The sequence below is a fragment of the Dromiciops gliroides genome, chromosome X, assembly GCF_019393635.1.
Source record: "Dromiciops gliroides isolate mDroGli1 chromosome X, mDroGli1.pri, whole genome shotgun sequence".
Lineage (NCBI taxonomy): Eukaryota > Metazoa > Chordata > Mammalia > Microbiotheria > Microbiotheriidae > Dromiciops > Dromiciops gliroides.
Window position 1 is genome coordinate 65,602,180 of NC_057867.1, and position 18,629 is coordinate 65,620,808.

An 18,629-nucleotide genomic window follows, 5' to 3' on the forward strand; every position below is an offset into this window, starting at 1 on the left:
AGGGGGTTGGTTAAGGACAAAATTCTGAGGTCATAGGATTAATGGGTGTGTCTGTGTGTCTGTGTGTGTGCACATGCTACTTTATCATACCAGTTTCTATAGCCCCAGAACAACAGTAGTAGCCAAAGCCTCAGATGACAGTTAATGTACAAGCAGGGTGCTAATACTGTACCCCAGCACTAGCAATATAAAAGGATCTCGTAGAGTTGTGGCTATAGTGTTGGACTCAGAAATCAGGAATGCCAAGGTTTGAGTTCCATTTCAGACATTTACTAGCTGTGGCCTCACTTTCCCCACTTGTAAAATGGGGTTGAGAATCACCTCCCTCCTAGGGTAGAGGCTCAAATGAGAAGACATGTGATGCACTTTGCTGACATTTATATAGCACGTGCTATATAAATGTCAGCTATTATCATTGAATCTCTATCCTGAGCACCTCGCACAGGGCCTGGCTTATGAAACACCCGTTCAATTGAATGAGCTGAAATCTCGAATTCACGCAGACTCCCAGAAAAGACATGCTTCAAAATACTCATCTGGGCTTCATCCCTCGGACTGAGATTATAAAGAGAGACCAGAGAATAGTGCAGAATGTGTTGGTTCTGAAAGAACAGAAAACTTGACTGTCTCTTAACTAGATGTGTGACTTTGGGCAAAGTAATGACCTCTCTGAGTCGAAGTTCCCACAGTTACAAAAATGGGAGCAAATACAATTCCTGCCTAAATTCTTCTAAGGAAAACACTTTAGAAATGTGATTTACTACCACTGTTATTTTCATGGTTCTAGGATGTATTGGGTTGTACTCTGGCCACAGTAGAACACTTTTCAGCAAAGCTACTGCCTTCATTTCTCTTGGGCTATTCAAAGGTAACCAACCAGGAATTCAATTTTCTCAAAGACTTCTTTTTCTTCATTTCTTGTTATTTGAATAACACTTCAGCTATACCACCAATTTCTCTGCGCAAGAGATATTTGTTCTTTTATTGCCTGTAAGTCAAGTCTATAGGTGTATATGCTTGAAAGGATGAGGGCCCTCCTTTTGGCAATTTAGGATTAAAAACCTGCCCGGATTGAAGGCTTCAAAGGGAAAAGGCTGGATTATCTCAACTGAGTTCTCATTTGCTCAGCTAGTCAGTAGCAATAACAGGGACCATTAAGATTTCCTAGACTAAACTCTAAGCCAATTGATCAATGTATGTGCTAGATAAGAAAGTGACAGAGGTGAGACTTGAACCCAGGCCCTGTGACTCTACGTCCAGCATTTTTTTCCGTTGTACCATGCTGCCACTCTTCACTCTAAGTAATACTGGCTTAAGCTATGTAATATTTCACCTTTGTAAACCATTCAATCGACTGTTTTGGAAATACACATCTCCTTATTGGAAAAAATAAGCATTGAGCCACAGTTCCTATCCCAATTTATGGGGCAGCTAGGTGGCGCAATGGATAGAGCACCAGCCCTGGAGTCAGGAGTACCTGAGTTCAAATCCAGCCTCAGACACTTAACACTAGCTGTGTGACCCTGGGCAAGTCACTTAACCCCAATTGCCTCACTTAAAAAAAAAAAAAACAATTTATGTGGGCTTTCCTAGGTGACTAGGTGGACTAATTTTATTTTTCCCCCGGGGCAATGAGGGTTAAGTGACTTGCCCAGGGTCACACAACTAGTAAGTGTCAAGTGTCTGAGACCAGATTTGAATCCAGGGCCGGTGCTTTATCCAGTGACACCTAGCTGCCCCTAATATCAGCTAAAGACACACACACACACACACACACACACACACACATGCTCGCATGCACATATATACATACACATCCCTCTTGAGATTATGTGCAAAGATTTGGTCCTTCCAGTCACACAGAGATAATGTATAGCCACACCCCTTGACCTCCATGACCATCAGAGTTCCCTACTTGGCTAAACCCAAATACCAGAGTCCCCACCATAGCCTCAAAATGGAAGGCAGCTGTGATGCAATGGTTTGAAGTCAGAGGACCTGCGTTGTCTCTGCCACTTACTAGTTGTGACCTTAGGCAAATCACTTCCTTTTTTGGATCTCAAGTTTCCACCTCTGTAAAATTAGATCAGGGATTTGTAACCTTCTTATGTCACGACCCCTTTCTCAAAATATGTTTAAATTCATAAAACACAAGGGGGAAGGAACATTTATATGGTGCCTACTATGTTAACAGGCTTTTTACAAATAGTATCTCATTTGGTCTTTACGACAACCCTGTGAGGTAGGATATTATTATTATGCCCACTTTACAGCTGAAGAAATGGAGGCAAACAGGTTAAGTGATTTGCCTGGGGTCACACAACTGGTAAGTGTCTGAGGGTAGATTTGAACTTGGGTTATTCCTAATTCCAGGCCCAGCACTCTAACTACTGCTCCATCAAGCTGGGAAAGCAATTACATTAAAAGTCATCAAAATATTAAAGAGAGAAGTTCATGGAATCCAAGTTAAGAACCCCCGGAACAGATGATCCCTAATACCCCATCCAGCTCTTTCCTACTCTACTGTGTTACTCCCTGAAAATCAGTAACAGCCAAGTATGCTTATAGAGAAGTGCTAGAGAAGGTTAAGCGAGCACATTTGGCAGAGCAAGGATGGGTGAGTATGTATAGGTAAAGCGAGGGATTCAGGAGATGAGTTGTAAGGCTAAGTACCTCCCTGAAAGAGCACGGGACTCAGTTCAATAGTGAGAAGACAACACCAGCAAAAGCTAAGACTGTGAATGTTTTGTAACATCTGCCAAAAATGTTTTAAGACCCCTGATAAATCAGAGAAAAATGTGACTGTTTTGAGTTCAACTATTTATTTTATACAACACACAAAGAAAGCTAAAGGCATGTGGGCATACAAACCAGTACTTTCCTACCCTTTTGTACTACTGAGTACCCAATGAGAAGAAAGAAGAGTCAGGCCCACATTGCACTGCCATTCAACTTAATTGTTTAAAATCAAGCCAACTGAACTGGGAGTCACAAAATATAACCGCCATCACATTCAATCGAATGTTTTCTTTCGTTCATGGAATGTTCCCGTTTAAAATAAAAAAAAAAAATTTAAGCCCAAGGAGTGATGCTCAAGCACAAACGATCACTTCATGCATTTTATTGATAGACTATAATTTAAATTTGCAGTATGACATTTACATAGGAAATAAACTCCTCCCAAAAGATAACTATCAAGAATAAACTGTTTTAATATGGCCCTTCAGGGTTTTGCTTTGAAATAAACAAGTTCATTTTTAACAGATTTAAAACATTGTACAAAAAAGGAAATGCAATACAATCTCATTTAAACACAGGACTTCCCAACTGAAAGGTCTGCTGGAGGAGAGTTCAGGTCAAAATGAAAGAAAAACGAGAAACCAGAGAAAGCAAGGCAGCCAAATAAATTCATTCTGAGCTCCATTCTGTTTCTGGAATGAAAGAAGGGAAAGCCTCTCCTGCAGGTCAGGAAGCCGTGGGATGACAAGCACTGGTTAGTCTTTACACAACAGACATTTCTACGCTTTGTGTGCACAGACACAAAGCCAGTGAGTGTTAGTTGCTCTTCCCCTCCCAATTCCCTCTCCAGATTCTCATGGGCTTCAGAAAGTTCCCAGGTTTGACACCCAGTTTTTTGTTTTTGTTTTTTGTTGTTTTGTTGTTTTTTTTGTTGTTTTTGGTTTTGTTTTGTTTTTTTTTTGTTTTTTGTTTTTTTTTTTTTTACATAGACCCAAGTAAACATCTACCCATAGCAGCACGTCCCAGAAGATAAAACAGGCAGATACAGAAGCCAATTGCACACCTACTGGACTAGATACTTGATAGTATGACTTGGCCCTACTCCCTAAAGCAGCACCAGAATACAGGAGCTAATAGGAGATAAAATCCCAGGGTGCTGCAGGTGCCCACACCAAAGCACAGCAGAATAAGGTTGTTAGTAAAGGAGCACTAACTATTTAGAATGAAGGGCTGGGACACTGATACAGCCATACCTTGCAAGGTACTGCAGTAAGTATACAAGACAGGGACTGCTAGAGGAGCCTTGAAAATACCAAGGCACAGTGTGGCATAATAGGGTTGTTAACCACCTCTGCATCTCATCCAAATATATAGGTATATATTTATATATATATATATGTATGTATATATGTGTGTATGTGTATATATGTGTGTATATATGTGTATATATACACATACATACACACACTCATACACACATTTCTCTCTCAACCCAGGTGGCTATAATGCAACCTATGGGTGTGCTTTCTGAAAGTTGTTTTCAGAACAAAAAACAAATCCTCACTGCAACTGTATTTGGGAACAGATTTGAGACACTTGATTTGGTGCCTAAAGAAAAGACAAGAGACCATAATCAAAAAGGTTAAAAGAACAGAATGCCTTCGGAGTTGCGCCACCACCTCAATGGCACTGCACTGAGTGCACCAGATGGCCAAACTCAAACTCCAGAAAAACCGTTGGATGCTCTCACCTAAATAAAATGGTGCAAACAACTTGCTTGCTAGAAAAAGTTTCGGTGAAATCAAAGGCCCTTGGATTTCCAAACTGGAAAGTTAAAGAAAGGGCAGGCAGCAAACCAACATCGGCTTAGGATTTGAAGAGTCAAAAAGGGTTCCACATCAATCTTTTTGCTCTTATCTTTCCAATCACCATGATTTGTTGCCTTATTGTCCCAAAGGGTTACCCCCCCACCCCAATCACAAGCATGTTTAATCTACCCGTAACCAAGTAGATAACAGCACTGCATTATTTACCAAAAAAATACTGAAATGCATTATACCTTAAAAATAGGTGCCTTGTATTTGTATACTTAAGTTAGCTCCATGCCAGGAGACATGCCAGCCATATTTTGGCTTCTTTGAACTTAAAAATTAGTAATGATTTTTGACAGGGAAATCATTGAAGGGAAAACCCTTTAACAGCTTTTTTCTTTTAAGGCAGAAAACCTATCTTATTTTTGAGACTCTGAAAATCCTCCCTTGTTGGAAAGGGTGTTAAAATGGCCACAAGGTGTCACTGTAAGCCAGTTCAATAATGAACTGACCGTAGAGAACAGCTTTGTGATGTTCTTTACCCTCCCTATGAAACAGGTATTTGGAAAATGACTAAGCCTAAAGATAGGCCTCTTCAAGCCATCACCATTTGGTAAATAGAAATCATATTCCAATCATTAAGCAAATTTTCAGATATCAAGCTACTAAGCATCAGAAGGACTGGGTTTGGTTTGGGTTTTATTTTTGTTTTTGTTGGGGGGGGGCGGGGAAGAGACAATAAGAGAAAAATTACTTGAATGCCAATACCCAACCAGTTTCTAAAGAGTCAGATGAAGGTCAACATCTGAGAAGAAAACAGCTTAAAAAGATCACTGAGTCAAATGAAATTCTAAAGCCTAAATATCTTGTTACTAAGTGTAACAGGAACAATCTTATCTCCCTCCAACCAAGCAAACCTTCCAGAACTCCATTTACACTGAGCAGTTATTCAAAGTGCTTCATTATGAAATGTTACTGAGAAAACTTGCACTTGTAGAACCTAACACTAACAAATCTTGGTTGATTTTATCAATTGCTTAAAGTCAAAACAAAAACCCTTTAACACATTTTTAATTACTTAAAATTGAAACCCTCCAGAAAATCCTTTCTGGTTTGCAGTATTCCCCTAAACTTGTAACTTAAATCTCATCTTATTTCTTGGGGTGGTTTTGTTGTTGTTGTTGTTGGTGGTGGTGGTGGTGGTGGTGGTTTGGCCCAGACCTCTGACTCCATTGGTGTAGGGAGCTTCAAGCATGGAAACTCCCTCTCTATTCTCTTCCTCTGCAGAACTATCGTCCTCAGTAACAGTCATAGAGGCACCAAGAAGTTAGTTAAATGAACTGCCATGGGTCACAGTATATGTGTCAGGAGGACTTGAACCCAGGGCTTCTGGCCCCAAAGGCAGCTCCCTATCCACTATATAATGCTGCCTCTATCTTGTTGCTATTACTGCATACAGACTTAAAGAACTGTTATGCAATTAACTAAAACTAGAGACGCACAATGAAGCAGTCTCTTAAAAAGAGAACAGGTCCTCAAAACAATAGGCATTCAGCTGCTAGCTGGGAAAATATATATAAATTTTTGCTCTCCACTGTACATCTGACCCCTGCTAATAATGCTCAGGGTTTAAGTCAATCTCCATATTCCCAGGAAGATACATAAGTTACAAATTTTGTAAAGTTAAAAAATAAAGTATTTATAATTAAGTAGTAAACCCCACATCACAATCCAATGGAAGATTAATGAGTGCTTCTGAAAAAGGTGCCTCCAACATGCACGTTAGAAGCGTCATGTGCATTCTACCGCAAAATAAAAACTCAAACTGTTTCCAGTGCCTGTGGAGAACAGCTCCCATACCCACGTTCATTAGTGTTAACATCCCATAGGACTCCCTTCTTTAATACTTCCTAAATTAATACATCATAGAAGGTAAAGGTAGATGGCTAGAGGTGCCCCATCCTCAACAAAAACTGCGTCTATGCCTAAAACGTGCTGCATCTGTTTCAAAGCCAGCTCAGGTGGAACATTGCCCAATTCCTCCCCAAGCAATGGAATGTTCCACAGAGAGGAGATCATTTCTAGCCAATCAGAAAACTACCCCTGTGGATTTGCAAAGAGTGGCTTGCACACCCTCAGAAAAAAAATTAAAAAGCTGTGCTCCATGATAGAATGGAATTCTGAATCTTCAATGTCCAATTCCATATTTTAAAGATAAATTTCATCATGGACACAGCATAAAGGTGACCTCTGCTCACTTTTTTTTTTTAAATGAGGCTTGGTTTGGATGTTTTGGACCTTCCTTGCAAGACCAGCACAAATTTTTAGTAAATTGCCAGGCTAATGCTGGTTAAGGTACCCAGATAAAGTCCAAAGCACTCAACTTTTTACTTTGAAGGACATTTGAATATGCCTGTCCCCCTCAGTCCATCTGGTTATTAATGCTGTCTAAATACGGCCAAGGACATAGGTTCAAGCCCAATTTGGGCCGCTTTGCTCTGTTTAAAAAACAAAAATCTTGTTCTTTAAGCTCCCCCGAGGCAGAGGTCTCAGGTGCATCTGTTGGTCACATGTGGCACCATACAAGTGGTTGGGTATCATCACAAACCCTTCCCCACTACCAAGGAAACAAGCTAAAGGTAAGCTTGTGTTCTACCACTAATGGGTGAAGGAAGGGGAATATCAGTAGTGACACCTTCAACGACAGCAAAGAATAGCACATTTGATCTCTAAATATCAAATATAGGCCAATATCACTAACACTTTCAATAAACTGGGGGAGGGGGAGGGGCGCTTTACTTTTTAAATGGACTTTAAAAGAGGAAATGTAAGATGGTGTATCTATAGTAAAGGGACAGCAACTAAGGTTGACTGAGCATGTTTTAACCTTTAAATAGCAAAACTTTGAAATGACAAAACCTCAAGGCTTCTGCTAAAATGCATTTTAAGTCTTGCACCTTCACTATCACTTTTGGGGACAGATTAGCCTGTAACATCGAGAGTTGTGAAAATCTCAGTTCCGTCCTGTGTGGTTTGGGTTTTTGTTGTTGTTTTTTTAAAAAAACAAAAACCAAACAAAACCAAACAAAACCCAAAACTCAATCCAAATTGCTCAAAATTCAACACAGCGCCTTCAGCTACTCAAATAGACTAAATGGCATCAAGCCTGTGTTGACCTCTCTGTGTAATGACTACACCTGACCAAGTGCAAGTTATGCTCTTCAGAGCTTTCTCTCCTACCGAAACCTACCCATCTCCTTTCTGCTGGCATTCCTGAAGTTTCAAACATCACTAAAATGCTCTTCATTGGTACTGAATGCAATTATAGGACTAAGTTCTGAACTGTGTCCTGCTCATTTCAGGTTGCTGTAGCTGTTCATATAAAGGAATAATTCTAGATAAGCTGTTCTTGACAATCATTTATGTAACAAATACAGCTTTGTATCATTATGTGTGTCTCTACAGATACTGGCCCTCATTTGAAAAGTCATCTTTTTACATCTAAGCATAGTGCTTTTTAAATTTTCAATGAATACAACACTGTACTGGAAAGAATATTGAGCCTCTACAAAAAAAGCCTTACATTTTTAACCCCCCGCCCCCAAGTGATTTTTATTTAAACAAGCATAGGCATTTTTATTATTTCCACAACAAGATAAATATCCCAATTAAACTATCATAGCTCACTCTACAGTGTGCGCCAATGATTGGCTTAGGAGACAGCTATACAATTAGAAGACCCTACCTTTAGTGTTATTTACACTGACATGCCCATCTAATCTGTAATTATAACAAATCATATTATCAATTTAGGTGAATTTAAACTAATGGCTGGAGACAGTAGAGCTTAAATGTAACAAACAAATTTACATGAAATCTAATTCCAACCTGGGCTCCCATTTTACACGGCTCTCTCCTAGATGGGATGGGACTGGATCTTTCAAGATCAAAATGAAACTGAGAGGAACCATCACTAAGACATATCTTTAAAAACAATTAAGAGAAACAAAAAAATACTTATGATATAATTATGTTCAATAAAATAGATACTTATTGATACTCAAAGTCAGATTTTCCGGGCCCTAAAATGTTGCTGTTTAAAGTAATTGGCTTTTATTTCGAATAGGAGTTGGGAAAGGGGTGAACATTTTATTGGAAGCAAAGATGCACTCCAGGATATTACACTTAATACCACTCAAAAAGTGGCCATAAAGCAAGAGACATCTGTTTTCTGTTTTTGCCCATCACTCTAAACAGCCGGTTAACTCAAAGTCCAGATCTCGGTTAGACGATGCTTTCTCTGTTTCCAGAGGTTAAGACTGCTCTCCGACAAATGGGACAAGTGGAATTTTCTGATAACCAGCGGTCAATGCAGTGAACATGGTATTCATGAGAACAAGGCAGTTTCCGAAGCTTGTTGCCTTCAGTGTATTCAGTAATACAAACGCTACAGGTTTTCAATGCATCGCTCTCACCAAAATTTCTCATCGCCAGGTTGTCGATCTGTTCTTTGGTGAGTCCTCTTGGTTGGTCATCATCTTCCTCATTTAAGAGGAAAAACTGAGCTAGACTAAGGAAGGGCAAAGAACCGCTTTCTTCAAATGTGACCGAACTCCTATCCCTATTCCTACCTTCTCGTCTAACACCTGATGAGCTGCCTTCGTTGCTACCATCAAATAACTCGGAGTTAAGTTCTAAACTTTCAATGCTGGAGCTGCTACTGCTACTGGCACCTCCGCCAGCACTAGTACTAGCACTAACGCCTCCTCCACTACCACTACTACCCAGTCCTGCATTCTGAAGTTCTGGGTCTTCAAGACTTGGACTTAAGGATGGGCCACTGGGGTCTGTATCACTATCACTGTACATGAAGTAGCTTAATTCACCAAAACCAGTCATTATCTGCCTTAACATTGTCTGAATCGCAACTGAAGTAGTCTCACTTAATCCCGTATTTAGGATTCTACGTATGGGGATTCTGATAGTGCTGACATAAGTTCTTACTCCTGCTCTCTCTGAACGTGAAAATGTGCGCCTGAACCCTCCACGTTCACTTTCATATGTGACCGTGTTGTTTGTTGACTGAGATCTCGACCGAGTTCTACTAGCTATGCTGTCTCTCTGTCTATATTCCCCTGGACGAACTCTTCTCACTTGAAGATCAAGGACTATAGTTGGAGGTCTCTGTCCAGGAGCCAGAGATTCGTTACTCCCACTGGTTTCTGAAGAACCCGATGCCTGAGGGCCGTTTCTCATCTCAGAAGTGGAAAATGAAATTGCATTTTCGTTTGACAGTTCGGTTCCCATCATGTGTTGTCTCAATGTCACGTGCTGCCGAGTTCTAGAACTCCCCTCAGCTGCCTCATTTACCACAGAATGCTCGAAAGTCTGAGATGTGACATTGTGATGGCCTCTTCGGGGAAGCTCAGTTACTGAAATCAAAGGTGACCTACTTCTATCGGTCCTGGCTCGGATCCTCCGTTGCTCTGGACTCCTGCTTCTTGCCCTTCTCTGACCTCTAGGAAGAGATATTTCTTCAGTTAATTCTTCAAGGGCATTTCTTTCGGATCCATGCGGCCTGATAAATGGAGACTCAGCTCTTGGAGTTTCGATGTCACTTGGGCTATTATTTTCTGTATCTTCACCAATGGAAGGTTCAACAGATGGGTCATTTTCGTTCTCTGAATTTGGGGTCCCATTACGGTTCACGTTTATTTCCAAGCTGAATCTGAAGTCACCGCTGTTTGGATTAGTCCTGCTCACTGCTCTCCAAGACTGATTTCCTCTCTGTCCACTTCTTGTTGTATTTCCAGTCTGTCGGACTGAATTAAGCCAGTCTATGATGGAATCGCTGTTAGAGACATCATCTGCTGATTCTAAAAGGAAAAAAAAAAAAGAAAAAAAAAAAGAAAGAAAAATAGGAACTACAAAAATTAGGGCTACCAAAAAAAGACCTGCTCCTTAACTTTTCTAAGACTCCAAAACAACAAAATGAGAACTTAAAAGATTCAGAGTAAACTTCACATTGACGGAATAATACTGCAAGTGCTTATAATAAGGGACACAGTACTAATTTACACGCACAGTGTTATTAGCACCTAACCTGGGCACAGTACACAAGGGTATGAGCTCAGGAACAAAAATGGAGGCCAGACCTTCAGCTTCCCTGCCTCCCACTGGCAGGGAAACACCATAAAAGCTGAGGATGCAGAGGTCAGAGCATTTTTATTTGCTAGAGATGAAGGAACTGTTCTGTGGAAAGGAACTAGTAAAGGAATGGGAAAATTCAGTGTAATAGGGTAAATCAGGAAAAAAAAGTTCCCATTTAAATGATCTAGATCTTCTATCAGGACAGAACACTGACCAGGTCACTAAAAATATCACAGCAAATATCTCACTTGTCTGAGAATTCAGATTCATTTGCCCCCCCCCCTTATGCATACTTAATAGCCCCTAGTCAATACTGAAGCAGTCCCCCCTTTTCTTAATGTCCCCCCAATATTATATACCTCTATTCTCATCATTGTTTTGTTGTGGGGGACCTTCTTTAATTTGATGAAGTCTTCTCAATAATTCTTCTTCAGTAATCTCACCTGAAAATAGTTTGAAAATGTTGCTCAATTACAGAGAAAAGAGAAGCAATGGATGTTAACCCTAAGAGGGATGACACTGAGGTTGGTACCTTTTACAAAATCCTTTTTTTTTTTTTTTTTGAGGTGGGGAGAAGAGAAGCAGATGCTTTTGGATCTAGAAGGACTTGAGAGGTTGTAATTAAAATGCAAATACCCCAAGGAAGAAAGTCATTGGCAGACTATGAACCAGCTGATACCATGGCAGAGAGGCAACTGGGCCTCTCTGGGCCAATCAGGAAAGACAGAAGGGGCCAAAGGCAAAATTTCACCTGCTTCGGAATTTTGCCTTGGAACACCCACAACCTCAGCCCTTCACCATTCCCACCTTCTCTCTTAATTCCACAAATTCATCTCATGTGCCACCTTCAGTATGTGCACTCCCAATCTAGAGTTGACTCAGAAACTGTTTGTTTAACCCATTACTTGCTGCTATACAGTTACGGCTAAAATGCAAATAAGGCCTACACATATTTCACCCTATCCATATTCACATATTAGAAAACAGCACAACCGATTTGTGTGCATTATCTGTATCACAAACTTAAGAGATATTCTAAAGGCATTTAAGTCCACCTCAAGAAGCAATGTTTCACGTGAACCACAGCACTCTGGGATCTGGGGTTTCCAAATTCAACATCCATGTTACTACTACCCTCCAAAAAAGAGGACGATAGTAAGATGATAATTTATGCACCATTCACTGTTAATCAGTACATGACAAATGGTAATAATATAGCTGTGAATAAGATCAGATAACACAAAGCAATGGTTAGCCAACTAAAGAATCATTCTAGTACATGCATATAAACCAGTGTGACCTTGGGCAAGTCAATTAAACTCTCTGGGCCACGACTTCCAGATCTGTAAAATAAGGGGACTAGACAAGATGACATCAAGTCCCTTCCAGATCTAAACTTAGGATTCTATGAACAGCAACACCAACTAATTGTAATCATTCAAATACAGCAAGACAATGGTTAAAGAAACTAATTGAAAAAAGTCAAATTAAACTATTTTCAAGTCATTGATTTATACATGTAAATCCTCAAAATCACATATAACATACCTGGGGTACCTAGCAAATTGTTATCCCTCATAAGCCTATAATCTTCTTCACTCAGATTATTTACAAAGTGGTAGAAAGCTTCTTCCCGATCCAATCGATCCAGCTGACGCCTACGTTGTGCTTCAGACTGATCGACGTTTCCTTTATCGTTAGAATCTGAGCTTTCCATTGTGGTGATTGAATGGAAAATTATCTAAAAGGAGGAGGAAGGAAAAGAGATTTCTCATCTTGAAAACAGCATACATACAGATCAACCTCAAAATATTCACTATCCTCTTCTTACCATTAACACTGACAGAATTTATCAGATGGTGAGGCAGCTAGGTGGTGCAGTGAATAAAACATCAGTCCTGGATTCAGGAGGACCTGAATTCAGATCTAGCCCCAGATACTTGACACTTACTAGCTGTGTGACCCTGGGCAAGTCACAACCCTCACTGCCCCGCAAAATAAAGATAGATAGCTAGACAGACAGACAGATAAATAGATAAAAAGAAAAAGAATTTATTAGATAGATGAGTGAATATACTCTACATGACTTAGAAATCTGCCTTGAGATTTTACAGCAAGGAACTTAAGTTTGCTAACAAATTTTTAAGTATATGACTAGCTATCTAACAGTTAACCCTTGAGAAGTAAAGGTATACACTTCTGAGTAAGTATTCGGAAAATATAGAAACTCAACAGGAAAATTCAATAACTATTAGAACTTAAAGGAATATTTTGCCAGGTTTCTATGTGGTCAGTTAGCAATTTTCCATACTAAGGAAAGTGTACATTTTATGGAATCTAAAGCCTGTAAACAATACAAAAATCAATTTTATTTGGTTTATGCTCCCCTCCACCTTCGCTCTTAATTATATCTGGATTAAGTCAACATTAAAACTAGCTTGCATTCCACAACCAACCAACGATGGTGGGGAGGGGGTAGAGAAGGGGACAGGGCACTATTTAAAATCTGCAAGAGGCATGGAATTAAAAGTTCTTTTAGGGGGAAGCTAGGAGGCGCAGTGGATAAAGCACCGGCCCTGAACTCAGGAGGACCTGAGTTCAAATCCGGCCTCAGACATGACACTGGCTGTGTGACCTTAACCCTCATTGCCCCGCCAAAAAAAAAAAAAAAAAAAAAGGTTCTTTTACTTCAAGGTTTCCTTTAATTTACCAAAGATGCTGGGAAAAGTTGAGTAAATTTTTTTTTTGACAAAACAAATTAGAAGGAAAAAAAATCATATTTTGTATGCATGTGAACATGGGAGAAGTTTGCAAGTATCAAGCTCACAGGGCAATAGTCATAATTAAAGATAAAAAACTTCCCTTTACTGAAAAGAAAAAAAAGAAAACCTAACAAGAAGTCTCTTCTTGGAAAGACTTGACTTTCAGGTGACTCAAAGGGCATTTGGGTCTAGGCTTAATTTCCTGGAGCTCTCTCCAGTTCTTCCTAGATTGTACTTGGAACTATTTTGTCATCTTAGAAAAAATAAAATAAAAACTATAAAGCTTAAGATTGGCCAATGAAATGGGAGAAAAAAACTTTAACAACTCTTAGAAAGACTCAGTTTCCCAAGATAACAGAAAGATTCATCCACTTTGGTAAAAAAAAAAAAAGTACCACATCACATGCATCTAGAAACTGATTCCATACTTGAAGGAGCTAAGAAAGTATTTTTTTAAATGTCAATGACGTAACACTAAAAATTAGGACCCTACCAATTCATATATGCTTTAGGGATATGACCAAAAAAATTTCTAAACTTTTGACCATACAATTATAAAAAAAAAACAAACAGCAAGGCATCTATGGGAGGCCAAAGGAAGCTGAGAGCTCCCCAACAAGCTTCTTAAAAAAAGACATGTTCAGAAGGGACAGAGAGACAGGTGAGAGTATAAGTGGTCTGAAAAGTAACAGGATCTGCTGACGCTTGCAAAAAGAAATGTCCAAGATACCAAGGCAGGCACAGCAACTATGCTGGCCAACTTCTCCAGCAAGGAGTATGATCTTCAAAATGGAAAGGAGGGGGCAAAAATAATGAAGAGCGAATTGGAAGCCAAGGAGTGGTGGGATTTAAATCCAAGTCCTTGGCTCCAAGGTCAGTGCTCTTTCAGTTGCTCCACACTGCCTCCTGACTTTTTAGGTGTAGGAAAAACAGTAAGAAAATTCATTGAGAAGAACAAAAAGGTCAAGAATCTCAAGGGAGAGAGTGAAAAGGCAAAGGGGCTGAGCATTATCAAATCTAAAACTAGGCTGGAAAGCAGTAAATTATTTGGAAATGGTTAAAAACAGAAAAACTGATTGGTGGAATAGATTAAGTACATGACATACAGAAACAAACAACCATGCTATCATAATTTTTGATAAACCCAAAGACCCTGACTACTGAGGGACCAGAAAGCAGCCTGAAATTAGGTTTAGTGATAGTGATGCCAAGTAAAAAGGAAAAGAAAGATAAAGATGTCACTGAAGCATTTCAGAAATGCACAGAACAAAAAGAAATTCAGAGGAAGACAAAGTAGGACAACTTTGACGAATTTATGATACACTTGAAAATCCAGTTTCATATGCAGTCCTCTTTTTCTACTCTTTATATGTGGAAATGTTTATGTCTGTTGTATTTTTCAAGTTCAAAATAATAAAAAATTAAAAGCTGGGCATAGGGAAAGCCAAAAAACTTCACACACAAAACCCCAGTGATAACATGTGAACAGGAAACAACTTGTTACTGAAGTGGGAAGCATCCCAGATTTCTTACAGCAAAGATCAAAATGAGTACAAAGTCAGAAAAATCAAAATGAGAAAAAGATACTGTATAATTTAAGGAACTCCAACCTGACCTATTTAAGCAAATTATTGGTAATAAAAAGATATAAATGAAATGATTTAAATACTGATTACAATAACTTCATATAGAAGTATAACCGATATAAATCAATAGCCATAAAAAGGAAATCAAAAGAGCCTAAAAAATTCCCCAGCTGGCAAACACATGCCTTATTTTGCCAAGTGGAGAGATATGGCGGCCAAACTGATGTGTATTCTCTAACAGAGAAGGATGGCAGAAGATAAGGAATACTGCTTTTAAAAAAAGGCAATGGGGGCAGCTAGGTGGCTCAGTGGATAGAGCACCAGCCCTGGAGTCAGGAGTACCTGAGTTCAAATCAGGCCTCAGACACTTAACACTTACTAGCTGTGTAACCCTGGGCAAGTCACTTAACCCCAATTGCCTCACCCCCCCCCAAAAAAAAGAGCAATGGAAATTAAAACAAATTTAAAAGAAAGCTGAGCAAAACATCTGACCCTAATTAAAGTCATCCCAAGAGCATTTAAGGATGAAAATGGAAGGATAACAAACAGAAGAACAAGGGAAAAGAACTTGCAAAGATTATCACAAAAAAAATTTCACCACTATTAAATAGAGGAAGTGGCACTAAAAAAAAAAAACAACAGAAAGGAAAAGTAGCTGGAGACAACACAAATGTGAGGGTGCTTAGGGATTGATTCACAAAGGAAGGGAAGATAATAAAGTCAGGAAAAAAATCCTGGGGTCTTAATTTTTTTTAAAAAAAGAATTAACTAAAAGAGGGGCAGTTAGGTGATGCAGTGGCTAAAGCACCAGCCCTAGATTCAGGAGGACCTGAGTTCAAATCCGACCTCAGACACTTGACACCTACTAGCTGTGTGACCCTGAGCAAGTCACTTAACCCTCATTGCCCCCGCAAAAAGAAAACAACAACAAAAAGAATAACCAAGAGAATATCAACAATAACCTATATACAAGCTTACTTTCCTACCTATACATTTTGGGGGTAATAATCTATATATGCATTGAAGGCATCCTTGATGAGAGTATTAGAAAGAGGCAAGCTTTCTCAAACACAGTAGACATCTTAATCATCCCACAACTAAGGGATATACATAATACAAGATCCCACTGGACCTGTTTGACGACAAACAAAAGGTATTTCCTATGCATACATCAAAACCAAGCAAGATTCCTTGAAAATGATAATGACAGAGACAACTCTGTCTAATGAGGCTTATACATCAGGCAAAGCATCAAATAAGGAAACGTCTGCTCCCTAAAGCTGTTCACCACCGTCACAGAACTCCAGCAGAATAGCAGAAGCCAAGCTGAAGAGACATCTATAAGGTAAGCTGCTTCAGATCCTCCTATTTAGGGATGAAGTAGTATTTATTGATTGAAGCAAGCACCAGAAGGTTGCAGAGCCTCCACAATGAGTTCATAATCACTCAAAAGAGGTGGGCTTAAATAGCTCCTCTCCTCTCAAAGAAAAATAAAAGGACCAAGAATTCATGTTGTCTACCACCACTCAGTCTGTATCACAAAGAGTTCAAAGAAAAGGGAAAAAGGACCAGATGTACAAAAAATATTTCTAGCAGCTTTTTTGTGGTGGCAAAGAATTAGAAATTGAGGGGATCCCATCAACTAGGGGATGGCTGAACAAGTTGTGGTTCATGATTGGGATGGAAAGCGACTATGCTGTAAGAAGTGATGAGGATGGTTTCACAAAAATCTGATAAGCCTTATATGAACTGATGAAAAGTGAAGTGAGCAGAACCAGGAGAACACTGTACACAGTAACAGTAATATTGCAATGATGATCAACTGTGAATGACTTAGCTATTCTTAGCAATATAACAAAGACAATTTCAAAGGACCCATTATGAAAAATGCTATCCACCTCCAGGGAGAGGTGATAAATTCTGAGTATAGAATGAAGTTGACATTCTTTCACTTTCTTTATGCTTCTTCTTTTTAATTTTTTTTTTTTTACAACATGACTAATATGGAAATGGTTTGCACAACTTCACTTGCATAACTGATATCTTGCTTGCCTTCTCAATGGGTGGGGATGGGATGGGAAAGAGAATTTAGAACTCAGATTTTTAAAAAAAGAATGAATGTTAAAAAAATAAAGTGTAGAGGGGCAGCTAGGTGGCTCAGCGGATAGAGCACCAGCCCTGGATTCAGGAGGACCTGAGTTCAAATCCAGCCTCAGACACTTAACACTTACTAGCTGTGTGACCCTGGGCAAGTCACTTAACCCCTACTGTCTCACTTTTTAAAAAAAGTATAAAAAAGAGTACACATTTTCTATACTATGAGACATACAAAGCATATCCACCAGTCTCTCTATTTATCTATATCTTCAACGGGCACAGTAAGGGAACAATGGAGAGTTGGGTCCACGATCAATAAGGGATGAGTGCCAGCTGAATTACTGCCTTTGGGGACATGCAAAACCCCCTTAATGATCCCCAACTTTTTCTGTGAAACAAGGTTTCATCTTTTTAATACCAATATTCTACTGGTGCTTATGTTTAGCTCTGAATCAACAGTCTCCAAATAATTTTTATGAGGCTCACTCAGGGCAATAGAAGGTATAAGCAAGCTTTAAGATATAAATGAAGAACCATGCCTCAGTCATAACACCAAGGGACACTCAGACTTTTGATGTGACCATCCCTACTAACTGTTCTGCACCCATGATTCAGAACTCGGATTTTTTCATCTAACCACAACCTTCTATCCTCCAAACTCTTACCTCATTCTTCTGAAACCTATTCTCTATCCCCACAGTGACAGAAGAATAAAAGAATTGTCAGGTAGCAATAAAAGCTCAATTGAAGGGCATTAATTTGTAGTGGGCCTAAGTGGAATGATCACAGAACCCTGGCCAATGCCATTCAGCAGTATGTGATTAGGAAATGAGAAGACAGATGGTGGGAGTAACCTAGGATTAGAGTTTTCCAAGGCATGACTGGTGATAGGAGTCAGCTACAGGGTTAAGACTGAAGTGAAGTGAGATCAGAATAGAGGTAGCTAGATATAGGATAGAGCATAGGACTTGACATCGGCAAGACCTGAGTTCAAATCCCACCTGACACTTGCTAGCTGGGTGGCCCTGACTGCTTTGGTTTAGGGGTCATAATAGTAGCCCCCATCTCCTAGGGTTGTTGTGAGGATAAAATGAGGTAATATTTGTACATTGCTTTGCAAACCTTAAAGTAGTATCAAAATGCTAGCTATTATGATGATGGTGATTGAAAACACCCAACACAGAAGACAAAAAAGTTATGACATTCCTTTACTCTTTCCTTGTGGTCCTCCCATTGTGCTTATTCCAAATGACAAAACTCTTAAACATGTAATTCGGAGACCCAAAACACTCTTGGGGATGGTGGGGTTAGCAGTCAAGCCAACCCACAGTGACTTGGTTAGTTTGTTAAGCCTGTTGTTGCAGGGGGAAGGGAAGGTTGTTGAGGAGGGATGAGGCTTTTAAGTTGTCTCTTTGTATATTTTACCAGAACTATTTTATAAATAGAATCCACTACAGAAAAAGCCACCAGATCAGTGTCTATCT

General features: G+C 39.4%; 1 protein-coding gene across 4 annotated transcripts in view; it reads right to left on the reverse strand.

The window, feature by feature from the left end:
• Positions 1-3,105: 3,105 nt before the first annotated feature.
• RLIM (ring finger protein, LIM domain interacting) overlaps positions 3,106-18,629 on the reverse strand; it is a 34,323-nt gene continuing 18,799 nt past the window's right edge. For all 4 annotated transcript variants that reach the window (XM_043973903.1, XM_043973900.1, XM_043973901.1 and 1 more), the window contains 3 exons: positions 12,249-12,441; positions 11,060-11,143; positions 3,106-10,426 (listed from right to left, as the gene is read on the reverse strand). In XM_043973903.1, the coding sequence (XP_043829838.1) occupies positions 8,835-10,426; positions 11,060-11,143; positions 12,249-12,417 (1,845 nt within the window). In that variant the 5' untranslated portion in view covers positions 12,418-12,441 and the 3' untranslated portion in view covers positions 3,106-8,834. The remainder of the gene's footprint in view (positions 10,427-11,059; positions 11,144-12,248; positions 12,442-18,629) is intronic.